Here is a 26,856-nt window from a genome sequence, read left to right as displayed (position 1 = left end):
TTTACAGCAACGTATTTCAAAATCTCAATTAAGTGAATGAGATTCATTTACATATAATTCAGCTGTAATTCTATGCATTAGTATGATTGTATACAATGGTGGGATTATAAACTCTGTTTCAATTACCTAGACAGATGATTTACATTTACATACTATTTCTTAGTCAGTAGATTTAAACTCTTAAGAATGATGAAGTGATACAACTTTGTCGGAATACATTGTAAATATCATTAAGTTCATGTGTGATGTTTGTGTAGACTTATCACTGTATATCTGTGTAACGATTTAATGCTCATTAATAACTAGCTAATCATATGCAAGGCGAGTTATATGCCAGTGGCAATGCTTATGAACCATTTATTATGCCGTAGATTTGTAGTAGAATTGACATGTATTATGTACTCCTTCTCCACAGTTACGTAGCCTACTTCATCACACGTTCATACCACCATCACCATGTCACCACACACGCGTTTACAATCAAGAAACCCCTACATAAAGTGCTCTTTGCTAGCAAAGTGAAAGTATGTTGAATTCTCTTTATGTTTTCTTTAACGCCAAACATTACGTTGTTCCATTGCAGTTGTGCATTCCAGTATAATTCTATTTTTCCCTTTGTTTTCCTTTTGTTTGTCTGTTTGTTTTTTCTATTGTTGTCTTTTTGCACAGTTCGTTGCGTGTGTATACCTCCACTGTATACATGATTCATATTCTACGTCTGTATTTTGCAAGTTTTGTGGTGTTTTAATTGGCTTTTTATATATTTCCTTGCCGCCTGTTTTTTTTTTTTTTTTTGGGGGGGGGGTTGATGGATGTAAGCAACAGTATCATGTAAGTGCATGCATGAAATTAAAGTGAACTTCTTACAGGTTGAGTACATCCATTGCTCGTTCACTCGTTAAAGTACACTGTGTATTTGCGTGTTGTCTGCGTGGCTGTTAGTAGCTGCAGTGTATGTCTGTCAATAACGGAAACTCCTTGTTAACATGTTGTCAGAAACTCCTACTGTTGAGAGGCTTGTGTGCACGATGTCAAACGTTTATGGTGAAGCTGTTATGTGTATGTATGAGAGTGTGTGCAAGTGTGTCGTTGAATGTGTATGTATGTTTGAGTGATTGACTTGTAACCCCTCCCCTTTTCCCTTTCCTTTATTGTACCTGTCAGTACCTAGCATCTGGCCTGTATTTGCCGGAGGTGCGCACGCTAGTCCGATTTACCCACAGCAAAGTCTTGAACGTGACCCCAACTTTTTTTTCTTTTTTTTTTTCAGAGAGAGTCGCGGGGATTTCCCGCAGAGGTCCACGCAGAACACCAGTAGGAGACCCGTTTGATCGACACCTGAGAATGACCATACCAGTAAAATTTTATGACAACGTCCCTCTCCTCTTCCTTGTCCTTTTCTTCATTGTTATTTGAGTCTTAAGAACATTTCCTCCTATCATTAAATTCTAAATGTTTAACCCCTCAAATAAGTCAATTATGGCGATTGCATTGATGTGCAAACATAATTTTGGCATCTGTTTTAGAAAGCTTAGCAAAGAGGAATGTTGGAAGAAAACTCCTGTTTTTTATGTTTTTATTGTTTGTTTTTGTATATTTGTTTGTTCCTTGTTGGGGTAGGGTGGAAAGTGTCATCCAAGATTGAAATTTAAGTATTTTATTCAATAATGAAAGAATGCTACGCTGAACGTGAAAAAAATGATAGTGTCCCGTCAAGCTTCTCACAGGAGTGCTCTGAATGTCCAAATAAATGTGGCATTATTTACAAGAAATAGAAAGAGACACAGGAAGGCAATCACGGCATTAAAGTCTCTCTTTAGCAAATATTTTCGTTGTGCCTAAATCTGTTTATGACAGGTATGATGTTAATGAATAGAGTGATCTCGTGTCTCTCAGGATTAATGAAGTCACATCTCCATACAATAAAACAGACGAAAAATGATCTATAACTGTCTCTCACTGGTATGGGTAATTTCCATGGATTGAAGGACATCTTGTTATCACATACAAAAACACAAAGGACATACAAATCTCATTCTATCATTTCTATAAAATTTTCGTTGATAGTTTCTTTATACATGGCAAGTTCGTATACGATATCGCTGAAGGAAGATTATTGCTACTGGAAATGTACAGACTCTAGATTGATAGAGTCATCCCTCAATTTTCTGTTCGAATCTCAATACCCCAGTATATTTTGATGAGCGTAGAGATCATATCATTCCATATCATGATTGTCTTACGAATACTAATTTGGAGTGTTAGTAAGTAACATCTCATTTTATTCTTTGTAGCCCCATTCTATAACAAGCTCACTTTAAATGTCAGTATGATGTGCTCCACTGGAATGAAACACTATAAATCAGATTTCCAGAGCCCAGGAATAAAAAATCTTCAGTAAACATGATAAAGGATTTTCACACCTAAATTAAATGTGAAATGTTAATGTTCAATTGTGCTTCGTTTATCGGTTTGAACAATGCATACTAACACGCAATCTAACATCATGCTCTGCATTGACCTCGCGTTTTTATTTGGCAAAGGCAATATCATATTTCGGTTTAGTTTTACCTTAATTATTTTTGAGTTTAACAATGTGTTTTTACGTTTTTGTTTTTGTTTTTGTTTTTTGCTATTCAACAGACATTCACAATGGCAACGTTTCATCAAATCAGCAGCCAGAATCTAGAGTGCCCTATTTGTCTGACTTTTTTCAACCAACCTAAATCACTGACATGCTCTCACACGTTCTGCAAAAAATGCCTTCAACGTGTCTTGCAAACTCAGCCCCACCAACAAACTCTAAAATGCCCGGTATGCAGGAAAGGAATGTCTCTTCCCAGTGGAGATGTAGAGAACTTACAAACAAACATACCGCTGAGTTCTCTTGTGGACGAAGTGAAAAATAAGAGCCTAACATGCACAGTTTGTGAGATAGACGAAAAGCTGCCAGCTTTGTCCTACTGTCAGGACTGTGGGAAATATATGTGTAAATCGTGTGAAAACGGCCACTCTAGCTGGAAACCGTTCTCCAACCACAAAGTGGTTCCCGTGAGCGAGGTGCTCTCGGAAAAAGTTCCGCTTAAGAGGCGACGGAAATGTAAGGAACATCCCAACGATGATGAAGAGTATTTTTGTAAAGATTGTCAAGAATATGTCTGCCTAAGATGCGGGATGTCAAGACACTTACAGGCAGGACATCAGATTGAAGAGGCAGCTATCCATGAGGAAAAAATAATGGAAAATATCAAGGAGTTGAATAAAAAAGTAAAATCGAAGAAGACATCTATTGAAAATCATATCCAGTTCATAGAGACACAGCGCAATGAAATAGCAATTATGATAAGAAAACTCAATGATGACATCGACAAGACGTACGAGGAATACATGCAGCTATTGTCAGCCAGAAGAGAAGAGCTGAAAAGTCAAGTGAAACATTGGTCTGAGAAATTCGAGAAGGAATTACAAGTCATGGAGGAAGAGAGTCGGCAAACAAACAGTCACATGAATGCTATGGAAGAGCTGGTAACTAACGGCATGAAGGTACCTCTGGAGAAAGAGGCTTTGTTTGCACACGAAACGCTTTGTGAGAACTTGAAGAGCTTTCTGGGACAAGATGAACCTGATGACCAGTTACCAAGAGGTGTGACAGAACGAGCTCAGAAATATGTATTCCGTAGATACGAAGAGGGTAATGAACTTTGTCTTGGAGAGCTGGAGAGTTATATGTGCTGGGATGTCAAAGCAGACGTAGGGCTCCCTCGTCAAAATAGCATGGCCGGTATTGCTCGTGCCCCAGACGGTAAGATGGCCGTGGGATCTTCTAAAGGCGGAATCCATCTCTACTCTCCTCATGGCGAATTACAGCAGACGGTGCTAAAGCACGTCAATGTCAGTAAAACTGGATTCATGTCTAATGGCCGAAGTGTAGTACGCGATACAACTGGCAAGGTGTCACTCTACACTCCACAATGGGAGAAGCTTGACGTCACGTTCGAGACGATGAGTCATGATGAAGGGGGATCTGGTGGTCTGGCTATTGATAGAGATGAAAATATCCTCGTGGGTTATAGGAATCTTAAAAAGATCCTGGTATTTACCCCACAGGGTGGTAAGGCCGCCAAATACAAGAAGTGTGATGGATATACACCCCTGCAATTATTCTCCTTTCACACCACTAGACAACTGATACTATGTGACTCAGTTGTGGTGTGTCTTGATGGTAGGGAGAAGAAGCAAAAAGTCTTGAAGAAAGAGTGTATGTCTGCCTACCCAGCTGTTTGTCGAGATGATTCAGTTATTGTAGCCTGGGTGAAACACGAGGAGTGTCTTGTCAGTATCGATCGATACACGAGAGATTTAGAGCACACGCACAGCCTCATCACTGATTTCCAAATACAAAAACCAGTAAGAAATTGGTACTATCTACAAGAGTTTGACAGGGGTGAGATAGCTTTCTGCACCCTAGATAGGCTTTACATATTTGATTAAATTTAGACGACATTTCTTCAATAGAAAACATGTCAGGAAAAATACAACAACAGTGGATTCTTTGATGTGATGCTTAAAGCGAATACAATAAGCCAGTTCCGTAGTTACTCACTTCCTTGCTCGGTTAGGGGCACTTCACTCTTTTTCAGAGCGATATGATGCATAAGGTTTACGTAACAATTTGGGGTCTGTCAATACGGTTCGAACAAGAAATGAGCTTGCGTAGATCAACTCACTAGAATGATCCCTATGTTAACACTCGGGAAAACATCCATTTCATCATTGTGCTTTAAATGTATTAACAATATTTTTCTATTGCTATATTGTCAAATATATCTTTTGCTGTCAGGTTGATGTGTTGGCAAGCAGCATATTCATGTAATCTTTATAAATGCATTTATAAGAATGACAACAAACGCCATATACGAAGTGTGGATAAATTTAAATTATGTCTGAAAACTTATCTATCTACTTGATCCTATTTTTTTTTTTTGCAGTATATGCACTAGCATTGCTTTATTTTGATAATTAAATATGTTTTCCTTATCAATGCGCTTAGAAAGTCTGTATCAACCGCTATATAAGTGTTACTTCTTATTATTGTTATTGTTATTACTATTATTATTATTATTATTATTATTATCATCATCATTATCATCATCATCATCATTATCATCAGTAGGAGCAGCAGTAGTATGCAGGAGGAGGATTACACTAATAATCATTACATCATCATTGCTTATTCCAGTTAATTTTAAACCCAACATACCTGTTGGTACGAATGGCCTTTTTTTTCTGCCCATGCGCTCATGCGCAATGAGTGGAACTCAGAACTGGATCATACATTTGAATGAAGTTTACACGAGGGTCGTAGGAATGGGCTACATAGTCATGTGCTACTCCCTGCATACTCACGGGAATTTTCGTACACTTAGCTTTAAGGACCTTAAATAGTCATGTCGAAAAGTTAAGGTTTTCTTTGGATGAGTGACTATTCCAACAATACCAGTTACAACTTCTTTTTTGTTGCGAAATTAGTGTTCTATAAAATCATTCATCAGCATAAGTTTGGCAGATGATCTTCTGATGACATCCGAAACAAGAGACCTTGGCATCTAGCGCTCACCTGAGGATTGCCAGTTCATATTCCAGGCATTCTTCACACACACACACACACACACACACACACACACACACAATAACAAATAGGGTGGGGCAGTTTTGAGGGCTCCATGGGGTTTGGTGTACATTTCTTTAGGAAAATTTGGGCGTGCATTAATGACATCAAATCTAAAAGGTAGCTACTTTTACCCCGTCATAACAGGCCACAAAACGCAGGGTAGCCTCGGGTAAAGAATCTTCCCCTGCGAAGATAATGTCTGCTAAGACGCAACACAGTGGACAGGCTCGAGATAGCCGCGGGGTAGCCTCTGGCAAAGTCTTTAAAAATGCAGGGTAGCCTCTGGGTAGCCTCGGGTGAACAATCCTCCCCTGTGTCTGTTAAGACGCAACACAATGGACGGCCTCGGGGTAGCCGCAGGGTAGCCTCGGAGTACCCTTGGGCGAACCATCGGAGGCTACACCGTGATGGTGTCTGTTAAAACGCTCGCAAGGTGAATCTTCTCCCAGGCGTAACGTGACCAGCGCTACGCCACACAAATCCTACGAACTCTCCCTGTGTATTAGCAAGACCAGTTCGAAGCACGGCGACTTCTGCACAGCGCGTATTAGTCTGTGTGTACTCACCTACTAGTACTAAGTGTTACCTATATAGCAGATAACACTGGCATTGACATGAGCAATAGCTGAATAGGGTAAAATTTTGTTGAGTTGGAGGTATTATAAATTAGAAAAATTAGAAATAATAATTAAATCAGTATCATTACATTCAAAAATAATTTTCAAGGTTAAGGCTCAGATTTTGCTCTGCTTTCAACCATCTGTAAAAAAAACTTTAATTTTGCACAGGGGTCAATTGGTGTGTACGGGGGTATGTGGTTAACACCTATTGTTGTAGACAATGGTCTTGAACAATGGCAAAGGTTTGAATGCTCTGTTACATATTCATGAGAAATCCCACTATCACAGCTATTCTTTTTCATCCTAGATGAAGTGTCTGCAAACACATGCAAACATGTGCCTATTTTATCATGTGCATGCATTTCACCCTTACCATGAATTCAGACTAGCAGTGCTCAGGGCAATCCATCATGAATTATTACTAAAGCATTTATATGCCTTGGAGCAAGAGTCCATAGGTCTAGTCGAAAGAGTTCTGAAAAAAAGTGGTATTCATCGTATTTCGTCTATTGTTCAAAGTCATAATAAGCACACACTGAAATACACGTCATTGCTCGATCCTTGTGTAAGATTCAGTTTTGTAGGAACTTCAGAGGGTCAAAATTTGACCCAAATCTGGAACTTAACTTTAGAATCAATTATGATTTTTTGTAATTTATATGTGCGTTTCATACTAAAATTGATAACCTGAATATAAGAACGACCCAAGTCCAATTTTTGGCCAAATTCAGTTTAACATGGGAAATTGTAGCTTATGCAAGGACTCATCTTGTGTATAAATGATAAATCCTATACCCCCGGAAGTGCCTGAAATGAATGACTTAAATCTTAAGTTAATGTAAGAATGAAGGACTTGGGTCATTCTTACATTCATATAATAGCGCCCTCTCTCATCCTTCTCTCATCTCTATAGCGGAATATCATGTATATGAATCAAAGAACGACCCAAGTCCATATGAATCAAAGAACGACCCAAGTCCACCACACAAAATGGCCTCTCCACAATTGATGTAAATGTTAATTGTCATAATAATATATGTTTTAATTTGTATATACAATGTTGTCTTCCCATCACAGTTAAATAGAATATTATTGGACAAATAAAAAAGATATAAAGTTTTTTTTTTCAGTTTACTCGAAATGGTCTTCCATGGACTTGGGTCGTTCTTATATTCATATACTCAATTGCCTCAAACTAAATTGCACTCTATTAAGCTATTTACTCATATCAATGAAAATATTATCTGATGTACAGTTTTCGAACTATTCAAGAAGAAATCCAGTCCAAATATAAGTTAGTCTGATTAAAAGGAGTTAAATCATGCGAGTTCAACACTAAAAATTTGACTTAAATCCGGTGAAAAATGAGGAAGTTATGACAGTTTGATAATTTCTCAAAAACAGTTCTTGCACAGTTGGTATGAATATGCAAAGGATTGAGCCTACCATGTTATACCCTCACAATTTTGCGTTGATTGTGTATAAAAAATGAAGAAAAATTTTCTGTCTTTGAAGTCTGAAAAATGGTGATATTCCTGCCTGAATAACTTCAAAATAGTGATCAGTTAGATATATGAGGAGTTGATCCTCGGGCCTTGTTACGTTTGAATGAAAACAGGGAATTACAAAATTTTACGTACAAACTATGTGGTAAGTTGCGAGGGAATTTAACGCCCCCCCCCCCCCAAAAAAAAAAAAGAAGCTAAACTTCAAAGTGTCATAACTTCCTTATATTTCATCCAATTTCGATCAAACTTATACCGTTGAACTCGTAATATCTTATATTTTCTTATCAGACAAACTCATGTCTTTGGACGGGATTTCCCCTTTACGGATCAAAAGTGTGAAATGTTTTTGTAACACCTATGTATTATTTACACAGTCGATACACTCATCGAGTTGTGTGGGTTGAACAGTATCGTAATAGACTTGACTTTTTCATTTAAATCTCATTTGAATTTACAAAAGCTACATTGTACTTTACTTGGTATATATGAAATTGCATACTTTCGTCGTAAATGAAATGAATATTTGCTTTTATTTCTGGCCAATGCATATCTCTTTCGCGCCACCCAAATTTCAGATGTAAAGATTTTAGTGACCCGAGCGGGTTACCAAAGAAAAACGTTTTGCGTCGAGCCCTTGTGAAAAGATTATTGTGATTAATCAAGACAAACGAGAACTTCAGTATACCTGCTATTCGATTGAAAATTAATGATAAGATTATTGATATTTACAGTACATTTGCATTCTAGTGTATTGTCTGTGCGCAACCGACTCCAATTGCAATGTTCTGTTGTAATCAATCACATTCATTGTATAAACATTTAGAAATCTGATTATTCATCCACCCCGTTACATGTAGATCATTACATGCCTTTTTTTTTCATTTGCCCTCTCTCCATTTCTCTCTCTCCCTCCCTCTCTCTCTCTTTCTCTCTCTCCTCCTCCTCCTCCTCCTCTCTCTCTGCAAGTACAGAATCAGTTAAGGGTTCAGCGCAAATTCACCCGATGTATCTTTAATTACATGAAGCATATTTTCCTGTATAACTTGTAATTATTGTGTGTTCATGTTACTCTAATTTTGGTTCTGCTGCATTTACAATTTGAATGTTTGTTGTTGTTGTTGTTGTTGTTGTTGTATGTTAGCAATCACGTGCTATTTTACAATTGCTACTTCCCTGTGATTTTGTTTTGTTTGTGGTAGCAAGTTCACTCAGTCAACAATATATCTGGAAAACTTTGTCACTAAATCTCGTTTATAGCAGCAACTGTTGTGTCACTGGACAGAACGCTTTAAACTCATAATTGTCAATCCTAACTACACGTTAACCCGTTGCTGCTGCTGTTGTTGTTGTTGTTGCTGTTGTTGTTGTGGTGGTGGTGGTGGTGGTGGTGGTGGTGTTGCTGCTCCTGCTGCTGTTGTTGTTTTGTTGTTGTTGGTTTATAACAATAATGTTGTGTCTTCTATGACGCCCATCGCAGCATAGCTTAAATTTAACGGAAATATCATGTACAAAATATCTAGCTTAAGTACAACTGAATTCCATAATATTTGCACGGGAGCAATCTCTGATAATACAGTGATATCGTGTATCTTTTCAAAGATTTGAAGGTTCGAAATATTTTATATTTTACAACACAGGGCCCCATAGAAGACCACGTAATTGAACGGGCCACCATGTTTTCAAATAATCTGTTGAATATATATATATATATATATATATATATATATATATATATATAAAATGAACATACATTTCTGTGCAACTTTAACGCCATTTTCAGGTTAAGACCTTCCATTCCAGTCGTGCATGCCGTTACAATTCTATAGTTTCTGTTTGTTTGTTTTTTTTCCGGACATATTGTTTCTTTGCACAGTTCGTTGGGTATGTATACTTCCAGTGTACACAATGTCATGATTCTTGTTCTACGCCTGTACTTTGCAAGCTTCGTGGTGTCTTAATTGACTTGTTTTTCTATTTGATTGCCGTTTTCGTGTTGATTGGTGTAAGTGCATGTATGGAATTAAAGTCAGCTTCTTACAGCAGGAAACCATTGCTCGTTCACCGTTCGACGAAATAGGCCTTCATTGTGTATATGCGTGCTGTCTGGAGGCTGTTGCTATCAGTGTACGATATGTCAAGTAATGGAAACTCCTTGTTAATGTGTGGATAGTAACTCTTACTGATGAGAGACTTGTTTGCACGATGTCAGCCGTTTATGGTGAAGCTGTCATGTATGGATGTATGTGTGTATGTATGTGTGTATTTATGTGTGTGTGATCGACTGTAAGCCCTCGACTCTTCCCTTTTCTTTATTATAATAAATTGTTTTTCGCACAAAATAATGATCTTTCCATTAGTAAATGGAGATGTTTAATGCAAATAAATAAATAATACATTGATGTATCAAAATATTAATCAAAACGATCCCCGTCTATCCTAATTGTTAGAGGACATCTTTTCAGCGCTATTTTTACGCATATTCTCGCCAGATTGTCAAAACTAAAAGGGCATTGTTAGTCGAAGAAAATAAAATAATAAAATCGTATAAAAATATGAATGTTTCAGGTATGGTTGTCCAAGCATGAAACCCCTATAGACAATATTTATCAAAGTCTTTGCACACACAGTGACATGCATGCATGTGTCATTTACACGCAAAAAAAAGGCGATGGAAATGCTCTAAGCCAGTACCAGTTCACATCAGAAGTCTAAGACTTTAATAGGCACTATTTCGTCATTTCTATTTCAACTGACATGAGGTATCACCCTGCCTAGTGGGTCAATGTGTAATATTTACGAGGCGGAGGCAGTTTACATTTAGGGTTGACTACTCATGAGACTCGGTGATCAGCGTCATTTTCCGTCGAAGCATAGATTGAAATCCATTACAAGTCTGATGGTGATACGCTAAAAGTATACCCTCAGTTCACTGAAAGACAGAATATCAAAATCATGTACGAACGGCTCAATGTGCAAGTTGAACGTTCATGATTTCGCTGTGATTTCAATTAGGCATAGTATTGTACACACTAGAGTGTTTGACATGTGCATGGGGAAAACCAGTTTCTATAAATATAATGGTGAGAGTAAAAGGTCACGAAAAATACAGACATCCCTCTGAAACTGCTCGGCCATTTTGTGAGCGCTGTGTAATCCCTCCCTCTGTCGAAAATAACAAACTGTTCACGAGTATATTTAAGTTGGGTCTAAAAGTAAGACCACATTCAATCTCATATGTGAGAGGATCTTCCAAAAGGCACAGATTAGACATCAGATCGTAAGCTCGTGTATGGTACTTCGGAGGCAGAACTAAATCAGCAGTATTGAACTCGGGAGTGAGGCATGTTTGGTAAGCATACAATTCATACTCGTATATCTACCTAAAGATTGTGCCTCACAAGTAGAGTTTTACAGATAATGTATGATAACTGGATAATTCAGTCTTTTTGTTTGTCTGGCAGATATTCTTTTTTTTTCTGTTATGATTTCGGTGATTTGAGGTAAACATGATTAGTCAAACGAAATATACTGTATCTATATTTGTAATAGAGTTGACACTATGCAAAACAGAAAAACCGACATATCAATAAGAATGTAACAAATATGCTGCATGACAATAAAACTAAATAGTAATCGTTTTCTCCACTTCAAATAAATCAATGTCCAACTATTTGTGCAAAGAGATGGTAAGTTAGGGGATTTCATGACATGCGTATATAACTTTGTAAACAAATTACGAAAGTGGAAATAAATGAAATGAAATGAAATGAAATTTGAAATAATAATGTCTGACCTCTTTAGGACTCTTCTTTGTAATGATTTTACTGTGTCCTACTTAATCAATTTCTCTTTATTTCTTTAGCAACCGAAATGAAAGAGAGGGGTGGCTATTCATATTTTTATGATATTCGAAACTCGATGAGAGTGTCGAGAGATGACGGACAAAATTATTCATTCTACATCACCTGTATGTCATCGTAGAACGGGACCACTCAATACGTTAATGTGATCTCCTCCACTCAAATGAACCATCCTAAATAATGAAGTTTCTTTGAAACCGAAAAAAAAGCATCCTCGTCAAAAATACTAATAAAAAACAAAGCATTCATATTGGTCTGTTAGATCGTGCCTCATTATTACGTTCGGTTTTAAGAATGCGTACATTCTAACAACATGTTTCGCACGAACTTTCGCCTCTTCTATGTGGTAAACGCTAAACTCATTTTTTATGGTACTTATCGATGTTTTTACCACTTTGTGTTTTTGTTTTGCTATTGGCAGATAGACACCATGGCAACGTTTCATCAGATCATCAGCCAGAATCTGGAGTGTTCTATCTGTCTGACTCTTTTCAACCAACCTAAATCACTGACATGCTCTCACACGTTCTGCAAAGACTGTCTTCCACTAATATCCCAAACTCAGTCCGACAAGAAAACTATAACATGCCCTATATGCAGGAAAGGAACGTCCCTGCCCAGTGGAGATGTGGATAAGTTGCAAACCAACATACCGCTGAGTTCTCTCGTGGACGAAGTGAAAATCCAGAGTCCAACATGCACAGTTTGTGAGATGGACGACAAGTCGCCAGCTGTGTGCTACTGTCCCGACTGTGGGAAATATATGTGTAAATCGTGTGAGAACGGCCACTCTCTCTGGAAACCGGTCTCAAACCACGAGGTGGTGCCCATTAGCGAGGTGCTCTCGGGAAAAGTTCCGCTTAAGAGGCGAAGGAAATGTAAGAAACATCCTTATGATGATGAGGAGTGTTTCTGTACTGGATGTCGCGAGTACGTCTGCTGTAAGTGTGGGATGTTGAGACACTCAAAAGCAGGACATGATATCGAAGAGGCAGCTATCCATGAGGAAAAGGTAATGCAAAATATCAAGGAGTTGAATAGAAAAACACAATCAAAGAAAACAACTATTCAAAATCATATCAAGTTCATAGACACACAACGCAATAAAATAACAATCATGTTGAGAAAGCTCAATGAAGACATCGACAAGACGTACGAGGAATACATGCAGCTATTGTCAGACAGAAGAAAAGCCCTAAAAAGTCAAGTGAAACATTGGTCTGAAAAATTCGGGAAGGAATTACAAGTCATGGAGGAAGAGAGTCGACGAGCATTACGGCAAATGAACGCTATGGAAGAGCTGGTATCTAACGGTATGAAGGTTCCGCTGGAAAAAGACGCCTTGTTTGCACACGACACGCTTTGCGAAAACTTGAAGAGCTTTCTGGGACAAGATGATCCTGACGACCGATCACCGAGAGGTGTGACGGAACGAGCTCAGATTTCATTCCGTAGACACGAGACGTTTAATGAACTTTGTCTTGGACAGTTGAAAGGTTACACCTGGGGAGTCAAAGCAGATGTAGAGCTCCCTAGCAAATGTCGCATGGAATGTATCGCTCGTGCACCAGGCGGAAAGATGGCGGTGGGATCGTATAATGGTGGAATCCATCTCTTCTCCCCTGATGGCACGTTACAGCAGACCGTGCTGAAGGATGTCGGAGTCATGAGAATTGGATTCCTGTCTGATGGCCGAAGTGTAGCACGCGATATGAATAACAAGGTGTCACTCTACACTCCACAATGGGAGAGGCTTGACGTCACGTTCGAGACGATGAGTAGCCTTGTAGGAGGGTCTGGTGGTCTCACTGTTGATAAAGATGATGATATCTACGTGGGTTATAGGGAACTCAAGAAGATCCAGGTATTTACGCCACAGGGTGGTAAGGCTGTAAGAAGTATGATGTGTTATGGATACACACCCCTGCAATTATTCTGCTTTCACAACACAGGGAATCTGATACTGACACATGGATTAGCTGTCGTCAGCCTTGATGGTAAGGGGGAGAAGCAGAATGTCTTGATGGAGAAGGATATTTATGCCTACCCAGCTGTTTGTCGAGATGATTCGGTCATTGTAGCCTGGGTGAAACACGAGGAGGGTCTTGTCAGTATCGATCGATACACGAGAAATTTGGAGCACGTGCACAGCCTCATTAGTGATTTCCAAATAAAAACATCAGGAAGATTTTGGTACAACCTACAAGAGTTTGAGAGTGGTGAGATAGCTCTCTGTACTCCACAAAGACTTTATATATTCATTTAAAGTTAGCTGTTATAGACCACATTTGCTCGGCAGTAGCATGTCAGAAAACAGACGGGATATTCAGTGCAATATGCTAAGTGAATACCATACGCTTTGACTGAAGTTAACTCGTAGAAATGGGCTGAACATGTGCCACGCTTACTCAAGTGAATGTTCTTACTCTTTAAAAAGACCTTAATAATCATGTCGTAAAGTTAAGGTTTCCTGTGGAGGATTGACCACTCCAAAAATAAAAAGGCCAGTCACGACGGTTTGTTTGTTTTTTGTTTTTTGTTTTTGTTTTTTGTTTTTGTTTTTTTTTTGGTCTTCTTTTAGTTGCGATATTAGCGCTGTAAATGACACAACACTAAGCTTTGGGGGAATAAACACTTTAATTACCAACAAGAGACCTGGGGGTCTAGCGCTAGTCTGAGTATTGGAAGTTCACCTTCCAGACATTCTTGCAGAATATTTCCAAAGAACATAATTATGGAAACTTGGGGGGGGGGGCAGCTTTGAGGGCTCCAGGGGGTTACACGGTAGAGTGTGCATTTGTATAGTCATTCATATTTTCTTTACAAAATAGAATGACCGTGCATTTTCAATACAGACTCAATTACTCAAAACACTAGCCACAAATGTGTTCTCTGACCCGTTGCCCCCCCCCCCCTGAATCCACTAAAACCTAGTATAAAGTGCAGTCACTAATGTATTATTCACAGCATCTCAGATTTTAAGGAAGCTTTTTTTTCTAGATTCTCTAATTTGGGAGTACTGGGGTCCCCTAGAAGTCCCCATTGGGGTAAGAGCATGGTGCTCATCATTCTATTTTGTACAAATGCATCTTCTGTAACCCAATAAAATAAGTGACAATGCCTGTAAAGTTTGTTGACAAAGTTGACATGTGTATCCAAGGAGAAGATGAAAATGAAATAAAGGCCTAAGGAAGAATTTGTCCACCCCCCCCCCCCTCCATCCCTCTGCTATGAACTAGCTTTAAACTGCAGTCACCAACCTACTTATTCATAGTACTAACTCAGCTTATAACTTCTGGTTCTAGAGAAAAGTAATTTTTGGAGCTTCCTCTTCCCATCCCCCCACTACCCCCACTCCCTGGACATTGTGCCCCTCTCTGCCCCCAAGTGCACGTGGAATGATGACCTTTTGCCTGAATATTATTATCCTTGTACAATATAAAGCGATAGCACCTGCGAAGTTTTGGCTATACTTTGACGCCCACCCCCAGATTTGCCGTTAACATAACATATCACCCTCTTACTACAGTCACAAGTCTACTCACTCGTGGCTCTAAGGTTTGAGAGAAGATTTGTGAAGATTTCGTTATTTGGGGATTTTGTCTCTCCACCCCCTGCAGCGTGGGTCTACGGTGACTATCAGGAATAGGTAGGGCCTATATATCCAATGCTATACGTTGAAGGTATGTATGTAAGTTTATATAGGTAAAAAACATCTTTTGAAGTGGCAATGCCTATTGAATACTTGTGATCCATGAATAGTTGATTGTGTCGTTATTTTAGGTTCTTACAGTAAGCATTGTTGGAGATGTACTTTTTAGTTTTCTGTTGATGATATATTTTATATGCATTACAATGCAGTGATGCGTTATATCATGGAGTGAAATGGTATTGACGGCGGTGACAGATATTTTCCTGCTTCCAAATGAAAAGAATTGTTTCATTGTGTTTACGTTATTACATTTAATAACGCTGAGAAACTGTCACTGAAGGTCCAGGAGTGAAATGAAAAGGTCCAGGGCATTTTCCACTTTTTATGTGACCGTGCACCACAAACCGAACAAAAAGTCGCACACACTGATTTTGTGTGAGGACTAAAAATACGTGAAATGGGTCAACCGAGCCCATCTTGACTTTTCCATCCTTTCTGGAAGAGTAAGTTTTTTGCACATTATGATAAAATTTAGGATCATAAAATGGGCAGGCAAGTATGTTTTCTAACAGTTTCTCTCGAACATTTTTGGCAGAATAGTGTGATTTAGTGTGCCCTTTAGAGTCCTCTTTTCATTTCTTAAAAACCTTGATGTACAAACTCTTCACTTTGAACTCCTAAAACTTTTCAAAAGATAATGCTACTGCTTTTAAATTCGGCATTAGTTAAGGACAGAGTGTGTTAATAAGGCATGCTCAATTTCAATTTGATCTGATCATCCCTTCATTCTTGTTACTCCAGTAATCGTTTACATCCTATTTTTTGCCCCATTCATCGCACAGCCAGCACGGCTTGGTAAAAAGATTAAGCGCTTGAATAGACACTGTACTTCAGAGCCTCCTTTCTCAGTTCACACTTTTCCTGAGTGTATGCTTTCTTTCCAATATTTAGATTTGATTTAGATTTGATTTAGATTTACATTTGATTTGAGATATACATTATTTTAAAGCTTAAAATCTGCTCTTTCGGAATATGCTCTTGACTGAAATTTGATGCCTGGCGACTTTTTGTTTGTTTTGTGGTGCAAGGTCACATATATTAAAATCATGAAATAATAACGTGACTGGAAAGCAATACAGTAAAAGCAGTGTAGTGAGAGAGAGATAAAGAAAAAAAAGTACGTTTGATGACTTGGTACATAAACTTCAATTTTATACGTGGACCAAAAATGCAACATTTCAATAATTGTTAATATACCTTGAAGCTCCCCCCCCCCCTCCCCCATTAAAAAAAAAAAAAAAAAATGTGATGACATACAGAAAATTATACTTTAACGATTGATTTCCAGGTTCAAGGGACAGTATGAAAAAAATCGAAACCGAAGAAAAAAAGAAATGACAGACCATAGTAATGAATCTGGCCTAATGCATATTTATCATTGTTGTGGTAAACAAGTCAAGTTATTCTTTCAGCTGACTGCTCAACACTTTATCACAATATTAATCCATGTTTGATAGACTTAGTGTAAGTATATCGGCATTCATGAACCCAGAAATTGACATCTCATCTGTATAAAACAAGAGAATAAACAGTAATACAGTATTATGTCTCAGTATTGACATAGGGCCTACTAATTCATAATGTATCCGGACACTCCACAAAGTGTGTGGAAACACGTAGCCCTGTGATCAGCCAGGGAACAGAGGCCATATCAATTCTCCATTTTAAAACACATATGCTGTTGTTATGAGTAGGAAAATATGAAATACATGTATTACTTTGCACAAAACAAGACTTAAAATTAATACTGCGTGGGTGAACCTGTAGATTTTGGATGAAATTTGTCAAACAGGATATCACCTAACAAACTTTGATTTGTGACTCATGCACCTTTTCTTTTTCCCTTTTCATTTCTCAAAACCTTTATCAGCCTTTTCCTCACTCTCTCCCTCCCTCTCTCTCTCCCTCTCATGCTCTCTCTCTCTCTCTCTCTCTCTCGTCATTTTCGGTTTTATTCAAATTTGTATGTGATTATGTTTTGTACTATCTGATGTCTGTAATAGCTTATTATATTTCTTTTTGGTAAATTTTGGAGTGAAACAGTGTCGTGTATCAAACCACTGACGTCACTTTGTTGAAACAGAGGAGATTTGAAGTGCCGCATCTCTGTTATTGGGATATACCAAATAGGGTGAACAAGAACGTGTACATGTGTATGAAAAAGACTCAGAGTATATCGAAGTAACCTGATTGCCTTGGTGTGTTTATTCATAGCAAAGCATTAGAAATAGGTTTGTTAATGTCGTATCATTTTATCGTATAACCTGACCTGCTTGGTGCGACTATACTTCACCAAAGCAATCACTGAGTTTTCATAGCTGATAAAAAAATAGAATATTTCGCTGGCTTCAAACTTATTGATGGACATCTTTTGGAATGCTTTGATGATGTTATCAAAGTATCATTACACACTGTCTATTATTATTCTGACATTTAGAGAAGATGCGTAGTGTTGGTGGTAAAAAGCGTTTACTTTTCATTCATATTCATTTCATTTATATCCTGTAGTATATTCCTGTACAACACACTTCGAATGATGAGAAACAGCTACTATATATGGCTCGACATTTTATATAATATCGGTGGCATATAAAGGTTATCCTTTGATGGCCCGATCGGGTAAAGAAAATACAAAAAGGATTTTTATGGTTGTTTTTATCTTGGGTCATTACATATCTCTTTCCGGCCACCAGAATTTCAGGTTTAAAGATTTTAGTGGCCCTAATGGGTCACCATAGAAACAGGTTAGTGTCGAGCCCTTGTGAAAAGATTATTGTAATAAATATTAATCAAGACAAACGAGAACTTGTGTATTTTTGCAATTCAATTAGAAATTAATGATGAAATATTTATATTTACAAAGTAATTGAAGACCTGAATATAAAAACGACCCAAGTTCAATTTTTGGCCAAATTCAGTTTGACATGGGAAATTGTAGCTTATGCATAGACTCATCTTGTGTATAAATGATAAATCCTAATTACCCCCGGAAGTGCCTGAAATGAATGAGTTAAATCTTATATTAATGTAAGAATGAAGGACTTGGGTCATTCTTACATTCATATAATAGCGCCCTCTCATATCCTTCTCTCATCTCTATAGCAGAATATCATGCATATGAATCAAAGAACGACCCAAGTCCACCACACAAAATGGCCTCTCCACAATTAATATAAATGTTAATTGTCATAATGATATATGTTCTAATTTGTATATACAATGTTGCCTTCCCATCACAGTTAAATAGAATATCATTGGACAAATAAAAAAGATATGAAGGTTTTTTTAGTTTACTCGAAATGGTCTTCCATAGAATTGGGTCGTTCTTATATTCATATACTCAATTGCATTATAGTATGTGTATTCTTTTTATTTTGTATTACTGCAGTTTCAGTGTTTCGTATAATCATTCCCCTCTCACTGTAACACTGACAAATCTGATCATTTAGCAACCTCGTTACATACAACTACTTGAAATCTTAGCCATCTCTCTCTCTCTCTCTCTCATATCTCTCCGCAAATACTGAAGCAGCTGAGGGTTTAGCGTAAATTCGCCCGATGTATCTTCAATCACATAAGCATATTTGCCTGTGTAACTTGTAGTTATGATGTGTTCATGCTAATCTTTGGTTCTTCTGCATTTACAATATGTATGTTTCTTGCACCAGTATGTTGTGCGACTGGAGAGAACGATTTAAAATCATTATTGCCAATCCTAACTAGGTGTGGAAACCCCTTCAAATTGTTGTTGTTGTTGATAATACCAAAAATCTTCTGTTTTCTTTGAGGCCCCTCGCAGCATAACTTCAAATTATCTAAAATATCAAGCACAAAATGTGTAGCTTTAATGCAATAAAATGAATTCCACAATATTTGCACGGGATTCAGCTTTTATCGTACATTGTTTTTGTTTGTTTGTTTGTCTGTTTGTTTGTCTGTTTATTCTTTTTTAAACTGACTTTGCAGTGTTGGGGATTCAGTGTTGGGGTATTCAGGGATAATCACACCAAGTGGTACTCTTTTCACACACGCAATCCCTTTACCATTCGATGATAATTCATCTATTTGTTTCTTTTTCTACATATTCATTTTTCCCACGCATTTGCCACGAACCTTTTTTCAGTTGTCTATAATCAGATGACTACAATAATCACCTTTATGTCTAAACTTTGATTTGTTTGATATATTTTAAGGTTTGAAATATTCTGTATTCCACAACACAGGGTCATGTGAAAGATCGCCTATTTGAACGGGCCACCATGTTATGAATATGTGAAAATGAATAAAAATAGAAAAAAAAATGATATATTTCTGTACGACTTTTACGTCAAACATTAAGATGTTCCATAGCGGTTCTGCATGCCACTGTAATTCTATAGTTTGTTGGTTTTAGGTCTGTTTTTGTTTTAAAATTGTCTCGTTGCGTATGTATTATACCTCCCGTGTATGCACAACTTCTTTTTTTTAACGCCAGTATTTTGCATGATTCCTGGTGTTTTTATTGACTGTTAATATGTTGTTTTTGTTTTACTGGATTTCGGTGCATAATGAAATTAGCGTGATCTTGCTACAAATTGTGAAGTATATTCCTTAATATTACTGCTCGTTCACCGTTTGACGAAGTACATTGTGTATTTGCATGTTGTCTGTTTGGTTGTCATGTATCAGTCATGTATCCGTTGCTTGTCAAGCAACGGAACCGCTTTGTGAACATGTTGACAGTGACTTTTACTAATAAAAGACTTTTTCCAACGATATATAAAATCTATGGTGAAATTAATCTTAACTCAAGTTATTCGACTAATAATTATGCGCGTGCATGTACGAGTGTTTGTGTGTCTGTGTTTGTCATCGCCTGTAACCACTTCCCTCTTCAGTTCCATTTCCTTTATTGTACAGTGCGTATCAAAAAAAAATGATAATAAAAGGGGAACTCTTCGTATTTCCGTTGATACCTAATTGTGTTGACAAATGTCATGCATGACTGAGTACATCAACTTTAAAGACAACAATGACAAATTGCACGTTTTCCAAGTTTACCTGTTATTGAGAAGGAACAGTGAATGTTTCCTCTACATAGGCCGAGCTATTCTCTATGAGACCAATCTGTTGACGATCGACTCGGTTCATTTTTTCTGAAGTTTTGTTGCGTCGAATCCGTCTAGAAATGTTGCGAATCATAAGAATAAAAAACGGTGAGATTGTAATTGCATTTAGACAAGAAAGACGAGCAAAAAGCTTACGATTTATAGCTGAGGTTGTCTCTATATAGATGTTCGACTGAAACAAAGGAAAACAAAAACAAAAACAAAATCACAGTAAGTCCGGCAGGAGATTCACAAAAAGCAAACAAACATGAATTATGTTCTGCTCTTTTTATTTCTGTGCCTGATATGCCTTAATAGTGTTGAAGGTTGGAGTATATCAAATCAGTGACAAAGTCAGTGTTAGGTTTAGACAGTGAATCATCGGTGTGAAGAGGCGATACAAACATGATCGAACTGCATGTAGTATCCACCATACACGGATAATAATGTTATTATTGTCGTCATTATCATTAGTAGAAGTAGTAGTAGTATTTAGGTATTCATGATTTAAGTAATAATGCCTTCTTTACCAGGGTTGCCTTTTCCGTGGTGCCACTGCTCTACAAGAGGACCCTACCATTATCATTACCCTAGCATTGACAACTACCCATTTAATATACACCTGAGTCGAGAGGGACATTTTTGGATGACAATCTTGCCCAAGAATGGGCTGAAGGTTAGACACTTAAATGTAAGAATTTTAAGAAATAAGATGGATGATATAAGATATTTTCATTACACAACGTGATTATTAAACGTGCTAACCATTTCGGAAAGTTGCTCTCACGATGAAAATTGCAAGTTATCGAGATAAAACGAATGTGTAAAGGAAGCTTGTTCCAGAAAGAGGATCCTGTGTGAACAAAAGACCTGTCACCCCATAACAAGTTTGTTGTTGTTGTTGTTGTTTTTTTATGTTTGTTGGGGGGAGACTACGAGGAGGCCAGTATTACTAGAAAGGAATAATTACTGTAGACCTATCCTATTGGTTGACATGGGGATTCAGATTTTAACTTTGGGAAATATTGATTCAAAACCACGAATGAAATATGAAAATGCATAAAAAATTATAAGGGCCACTCTTCTTTATCTTCTGAAAAAAAAAAAGGTTTATTTGATGGAAATCAGTTTTGGAATGGCCAAGATATCGAAAAAAAGAAGAAGAGATGCTAATTAAAGGTGGGTCCTACATTTTATTACAACCTTTTTAGTTTTAGGATATCTCAGCCATTTCAAACTGATTTTCATCGATAAAGTTTGGATTCTTCTTAGAAGTTTATATGCTCTGTATTATATTTCATACCACTGGTTTCAAATTATCACCCAACAAGTTAAAACCTTAATCCTATTCTCAACCAAAACTATACCGTTCCTTAAATGTCATACGAAATTCTCGCTGTCCACTAGGAACTTTCATTATGCACTGTGATTTCAGGTAGACACTCATAGAGTGGTTTGGATGCGGGGAAAACCCGCTTACATCAAGGGTCAGAGCGAACAGGTCACAAAGAATAGAGACTTTCCTTTGGAAGTTTTCCCGACCACTTTTGTTAGTGCTGTGTAATACATTTCTCTGTCGGAAAACAAACTCTTCGTGAGTTAATCTATTTTGTGTGGGTGTTATAATTAAGACCACATTCAGTCTAATATGTGTTTGCACTTTCATTTAGAATGTGGTTAAAAAACAGATTGCAAGTTTATGTCTACATTTAATTCGGAACGAGACATATGTAAATCAGCAGTATTGAATCCGGAAGTACAGGATAACTCGGTAAGCATTATATCACGAAACGATATATACACTATCGTGCCCCTAGTCTGTCATTGTGTGTTAATAGATATTGTGCTTGACACGTAGTTTTACAAATAACGCATGACCACTGCATATGCTCAAAGTTGTATGCCCTTGTTTGTTTGGTGAATAGTTTTCTGTCGTGATTGTGATTTCGTGAGCATGTTAAGTCCCACCCAACACCTCTTTTTATATTCGTAATGCAATCGAAAGTTAGGCAAACAGAAAAACTGACATATCAATCAGCATGTTACAATATGATGTAGAATAAAGATAAGAATATGAAATAAATTAAAGTCTAAGAATGTAATCACACATTTGTGCTAACAGATATCACTTAAGTGGATCATTACTGGAGAAATAATAAACTTGGCAAAGGTCAGACCTCTTCGAGACAGTCATCCAGAATTGAGGTTGGTGCATTCTAACCACACACACACACAAAAAAAAAAAAAAAATGATTCCACCCAAATAATGAAAGCATCTCATCGAAAGCCTCACAAGATAACTTTAAGCGTTCAAATAAAGATTGGGTTGGTTACAGGATTATATTGTTGGAAAGGTATACAGGAAGCCAATAGTGGCCGTCAAATCTGTCTCATTGTCTGAAAGAGCGTTTGTCTTTCTCCATGTATACAAAAAACTCAGACGAAAGAACATCGAATAAAAGGTGACTGTAGACCTGACTGCTTTCAGTCGCACAGGGGCTGAAAGGCCCTGTTATTCATACTTATATATTTCCTGTCATTCACTTCTTTCTTGCACCGGTTTGACACCGGAATATTCGAAAACAAATATTCTCTCTGTGCTTAACTCAGTTCCCGACATATGAGGTAAAAGAAAAAATACTTGCGGCCTTCCGTGTCTACCAAGACGAAGGAAAAGAGTATCTTCATGATGCAATAAAAAGGACATTTTCTATAATACTATCTCTTCAGGATAAAGTTACTAGCTTTGTATGGGTTGAAGGGCACCTTATCACATTTAATAGGCCTACTGCAAACAGAGAAATCTACATTGATTGACATATGATTATATAATCTCTCATTTCTCTCACAGTTTTATGATCTTTTTCCACTTGACAACTTTTGCAAACAACATCATCGGGTGATGTCATCTCTGTATATAAATATACAGGATCACGATTAAAAGAGTCATCCCTCCGTAACCTACTCGAATCAAATAACCTAATATATTTTGATGAGTGTATTGCAATACAATACAGCTCATTATTGTTTTACGAATTCTTCTTTAAGAGTATCAACGAGTAACATCTAACTTCTTTCTATGTCATTGTAGGACAGGCCCAGTCAATACTTTAATGTGATCTCCTCCACGCAAATGAACCATAAAATAATCAAATTTATTTGAACCCGGAAATAAAGCTTCCTCACCAAATGTAATAAAAAAACAATTGACATTGGTCTGTTAGATTGTGCTTCTCCATATCGTTCCGTTTTAAGAATGTATACATTCTATCATCATGTTTTGTACGTACTTTCGCCTCATCTATTTGGTAAATGCTAATTTTAAGTTTTCTGCTGGTTTGTAGATGAGTTTTCCATTGATTATTTCTTTTGCTATTAGACAATAAGACACCATGGCAACGTTTCATCAAATCAGCAGCCAGAATCTGGAGTGTCCTATCTGTCTGACTCTTTTCAACCAACTTAAATCCCTTTCATGCTCTCACACGTTCTGCAAAAAAAAAAAAAACTGTCTTCACCGAATGTCTCAAACTCAGTCCGACAAGGAAACTATAAAATGCCCTATATGCAGTAAAGGAACGCCCCTACCCAGGGGAGATGTGGATAAGTTACAAACAAACGTACTGCTAAGTTCTCTCATGGACGAAGTGAAAATCACGTGTCCAACATGCACAGTTTGTGAGATGGACGACAAGTCTCCAGCTGTGTGCTACTGTCAGGACTGCGGGAAATATATGTGTAAAGCCTGTGAGAAAAGCCACTCTACCTGGAAACCGTTCTTCAACCACGAAGTGGTGTCCGTGAGCGAGGTGCTCTCGGGAAAAGTTCAGCTTAACAGGCGACGGAAATGTAAGAAACATCCTAATGATGATGAGGAGTGTTTCTGCACTGGATGTCGGGAATACGTCTGCTCTAAGTGTGGGATGTTGAAACACTCAAAAGCAGGACATGATATCGAAGAGGCAGCTATCTATGAGGAAAAATTGATTGAAAATATCAAAGAGTTGAAAAGGGGAGTGAAATCAAAGAAAACGACCATTGAAAATCATATCGAGTTCATAGAGTCACAACGCAATGAAATAACAACTATGTTTAGAAAGCTCAATGAGGACATCGACACAACGTATGAGGAATACATGCAGCTATTGTCAGACAGTAGAGAAGAGCTCAAAAGTCGAGTGAAACAATGGTCTGAGAAATTTGAGAAGGAATTACAAGTCATGGAGGAAGAGAGTCGGCGAACAGTCAGTCACATGAACGCTATGGAAGAGCTGGTAACTAACGGTATGAAGGTACCACTAGAGAAAAACTCATTGATAGCACACGACACGCTGTGCGAAAACTTGAAAAGCTTTCTGGGACGAGATGATCCTGATGACAAACCACCTAGAGGTGTGACAGAACGAGCTCAGAATATTTCATTGCGTAGATACGAGAAGGTTAATGAACTTTGTCTAGGAAAGTTGGAAGGTTATACGTGGGATGTCCAGGGAGGTGACGTCTCACCTCCCTGGGATGTCAAAGCAAACGTAAACCTCCCTAGCAGAACTTGCATGGCCTGTATCTCTCGTTCACCAGGCGGTAAGATGGCGTTGGGATCGTATAATGGTGGAATCCATCTCTACTCCCCTTATGGCAAGTTACAGCAGACCGTGCTGAAGAATGTCAGCGTCTGGAGAATTGGATTCCTGTCTGATGGTCGAAGTGTAGTACGCGATATAAATAACAAGGTTTTACTCTACACTCCTCAGTGGGAGAAGCTTGACGTCACGTTCGAGACGATAAGTATCGATGAAGGAGGGTCTGGTGGGCTCACTGTGGATAGAGATGATAACATCTACGTGAGTTACAGGAAACTCATGAAGATCATGGTATTTACCTCACAGGGTGGCAAGGCTGTCAGGAGTATGATGTGTGATGGACGTAGACCATGGCAATTATTTTCCTTTAACAACATGAGAAAACTGATTCTACAAGACTCGACTGTTGTGTGCCTTGATGGTAAAGGGAAGAAGGAGAAAGTCTTGAAGAAGGAGGGTATGTCTGCCTACCCAGCTGTTTGTAGAGATGATTCGGTCATTGTAGCCTGGGTGAAGCACGACAAGGGCCTCTTCAGTATCGATCGATACACGAGTGATTTGAAGCACATGCACAATCTCATTATTGATTTTAGTATAGGAAGGGAAATATTGAGTTGGTACTATCTACAAGAGTTTGAGAGTGGGGAGATAGCTCTCTGCACTCCAAACAGACTTTACATATTAAATGCGATTTAACGTGGACTGTCATAGACGACATTTTTGTACTGCAGTAGCATATCCAAAAGAAGAAGATGAAGAAGAAGAATCTTTGGTGTGATATTCTACGTGACTAGAATATACTTTGAATGAAGTTTACATGTAATAATTGTCCTGTACATGTGTCATGCCTTCTCACATGAACAATCATATACTTATAAGGACTTTAATCATGTCGAAGATTTTATGTGGATTGTTAAACATTCCAAAAATAGAGAAATATCAGTTACAACCTTTTGTTTGCGACATTTATGCTCTAAATGATACAACGGTAAGCTTAGGGGATGTTCTTCGGGTGAAACCAGCAACAAGAGACCTGGGGGTCTCGGGCTTATACCTGATTATTCCAAGACCACCTTCCAGGCATTTTTGCATAACATTACCCATGAACATAGAAAACATGCGGAGTGGGGCAGATTTGAGGGCTCCAGGGGGCATGGTGATCAATACATTCTATATTATTTGTATTCCTTTTGGAGAATTTGAGCGTGTTTTCTCAAAAAGGACATCAATTCTATTTTTAAAAAAATCCCTCCTTTTTTCGTTGCTGGCCCCGATGGAACCACCCCTGAATGTACCTTATTCATAGAAGTCAATTAGATAATTGTAGTCACCCATAGTATCTGATGTTTTGAAGAAGTTTTTGTTTTGTATTAAAGAAGTTTTTTTCACTTTGTTTTAAACATTCTTTAATTTCGGGGTTCTGCTAGGGTCCATTGTTGGTCCCCACGGGGATGGAAGTATGTTGTTCATTTGTGTAAATAGGATTGTCCAATCTTGGCCATCAATACCGTCGAATAGACGCCATACATGCCTCGCTTCTTACCACCAGCCTTGCTGTCATCACAAGACTCGCTAGGTGCTTCTCCAGCGCCATCTGTCGGAGCCATCACTGCTTCATTAGTAGCCCTCACACTTGCTGGTTCGAGCCTAAGAGAAACACTATAAGTAACTAATAATACGAAAGTATTGTTTATAGTATCGGCATCATGTATCAATGAGGTTATGTACATTATCTGTATCTTATGAAAATTTAAAATGAATAACATTTCATTGACATACAAATATTGGTGTTGTTGTTGTTATAATTCCAGTGTTTCT

At 37.8% G+C, this 26,856-nt stretch overlaps 3 protein-coding genes across 3 annotated transcripts; all 3 read left to right on the top strand.

Moving 5' to 3' along the window:
- Positions 1–2,652: 2,652 nt before the first annotated feature.
- LOC140246526 (uncharacterized) lies at positions 2,653–4,491 on the top strand. The gene has a single exon (XM_072325870.1). It carries the CDS (start codon positions 2,653–2,655, stop codon positions 4,489–4,491), a length of 1,839 nt encoding a protein of 612 aa, XP_072181971.1.
- Positions 4,492–12,089: 7,598 nt separating this feature from the next.
- LOC140246525 (uncharacterized) lies at positions 12,090–13,925 on the top strand. Its single transcript, XM_072325869.1, has one exon. The coding sequence runs from the start codon at positions 12,090–12,092 to the stop codon at positions 13,923–13,925; it is 1,836 nt and encodes a 611-aa protein (XP_072181970.1).
- A 9,925-nt stretch (positions 13,926–23,850) lies between these two features.
- On the top strand, positions 23,851–25,734 carry LOC140247014 (uncharacterized). Its single transcript, XM_072326320.1, has one exon. The coding sequence runs from the start codon at positions 23,851–23,853 to the stop codon at positions 25,732–25,734; it is 1,884 nt and encodes a 627-aa protein (XP_072182421.1).
- The last annotated feature ends 1,122 nt before the right edge of the window (positions 25,735–26,856 follow it).

This window comes from Diadema setosum, chromosome 3 (genome assembly GCF_964275005.1).
Source record: "Diadema setosum chromosome 3, eeDiaSeto1, whole genome shotgun sequence".
Lineage (NCBI taxonomy): Eukaryota > Metazoa > Echinodermata > Echinoidea > Diadematoida > Diadematidae > Diadema > Diadema setosum.
This window is presented reverse-complemented; position numbering and strand designations above follow the sequence as displayed.

Bases quoted from the DNA above. Each gene is read 5' to 3' on its own strand.
- LOC140247014 (XM_072326320.1), top strand. From the start codon at position 23,851: ATGGCAACGTTTCATCAAATCAGCAGCCAGAATCTGGAGTGTCCTATC.
- LOC140246525 (XM_072325869.1), top strand. From the start codon at position 12,090: ATGGCAACGTTTCATCAGATCATCAGCCAGAATCTGGAGTGTTCTATC.
- LOC140246526 (XM_072325870.1), top strand. From the start codon at position 2,653: ATGGCAACGTTTCATCAAATCAGCAGCCAGAATCTAGAGTGCCCTATT.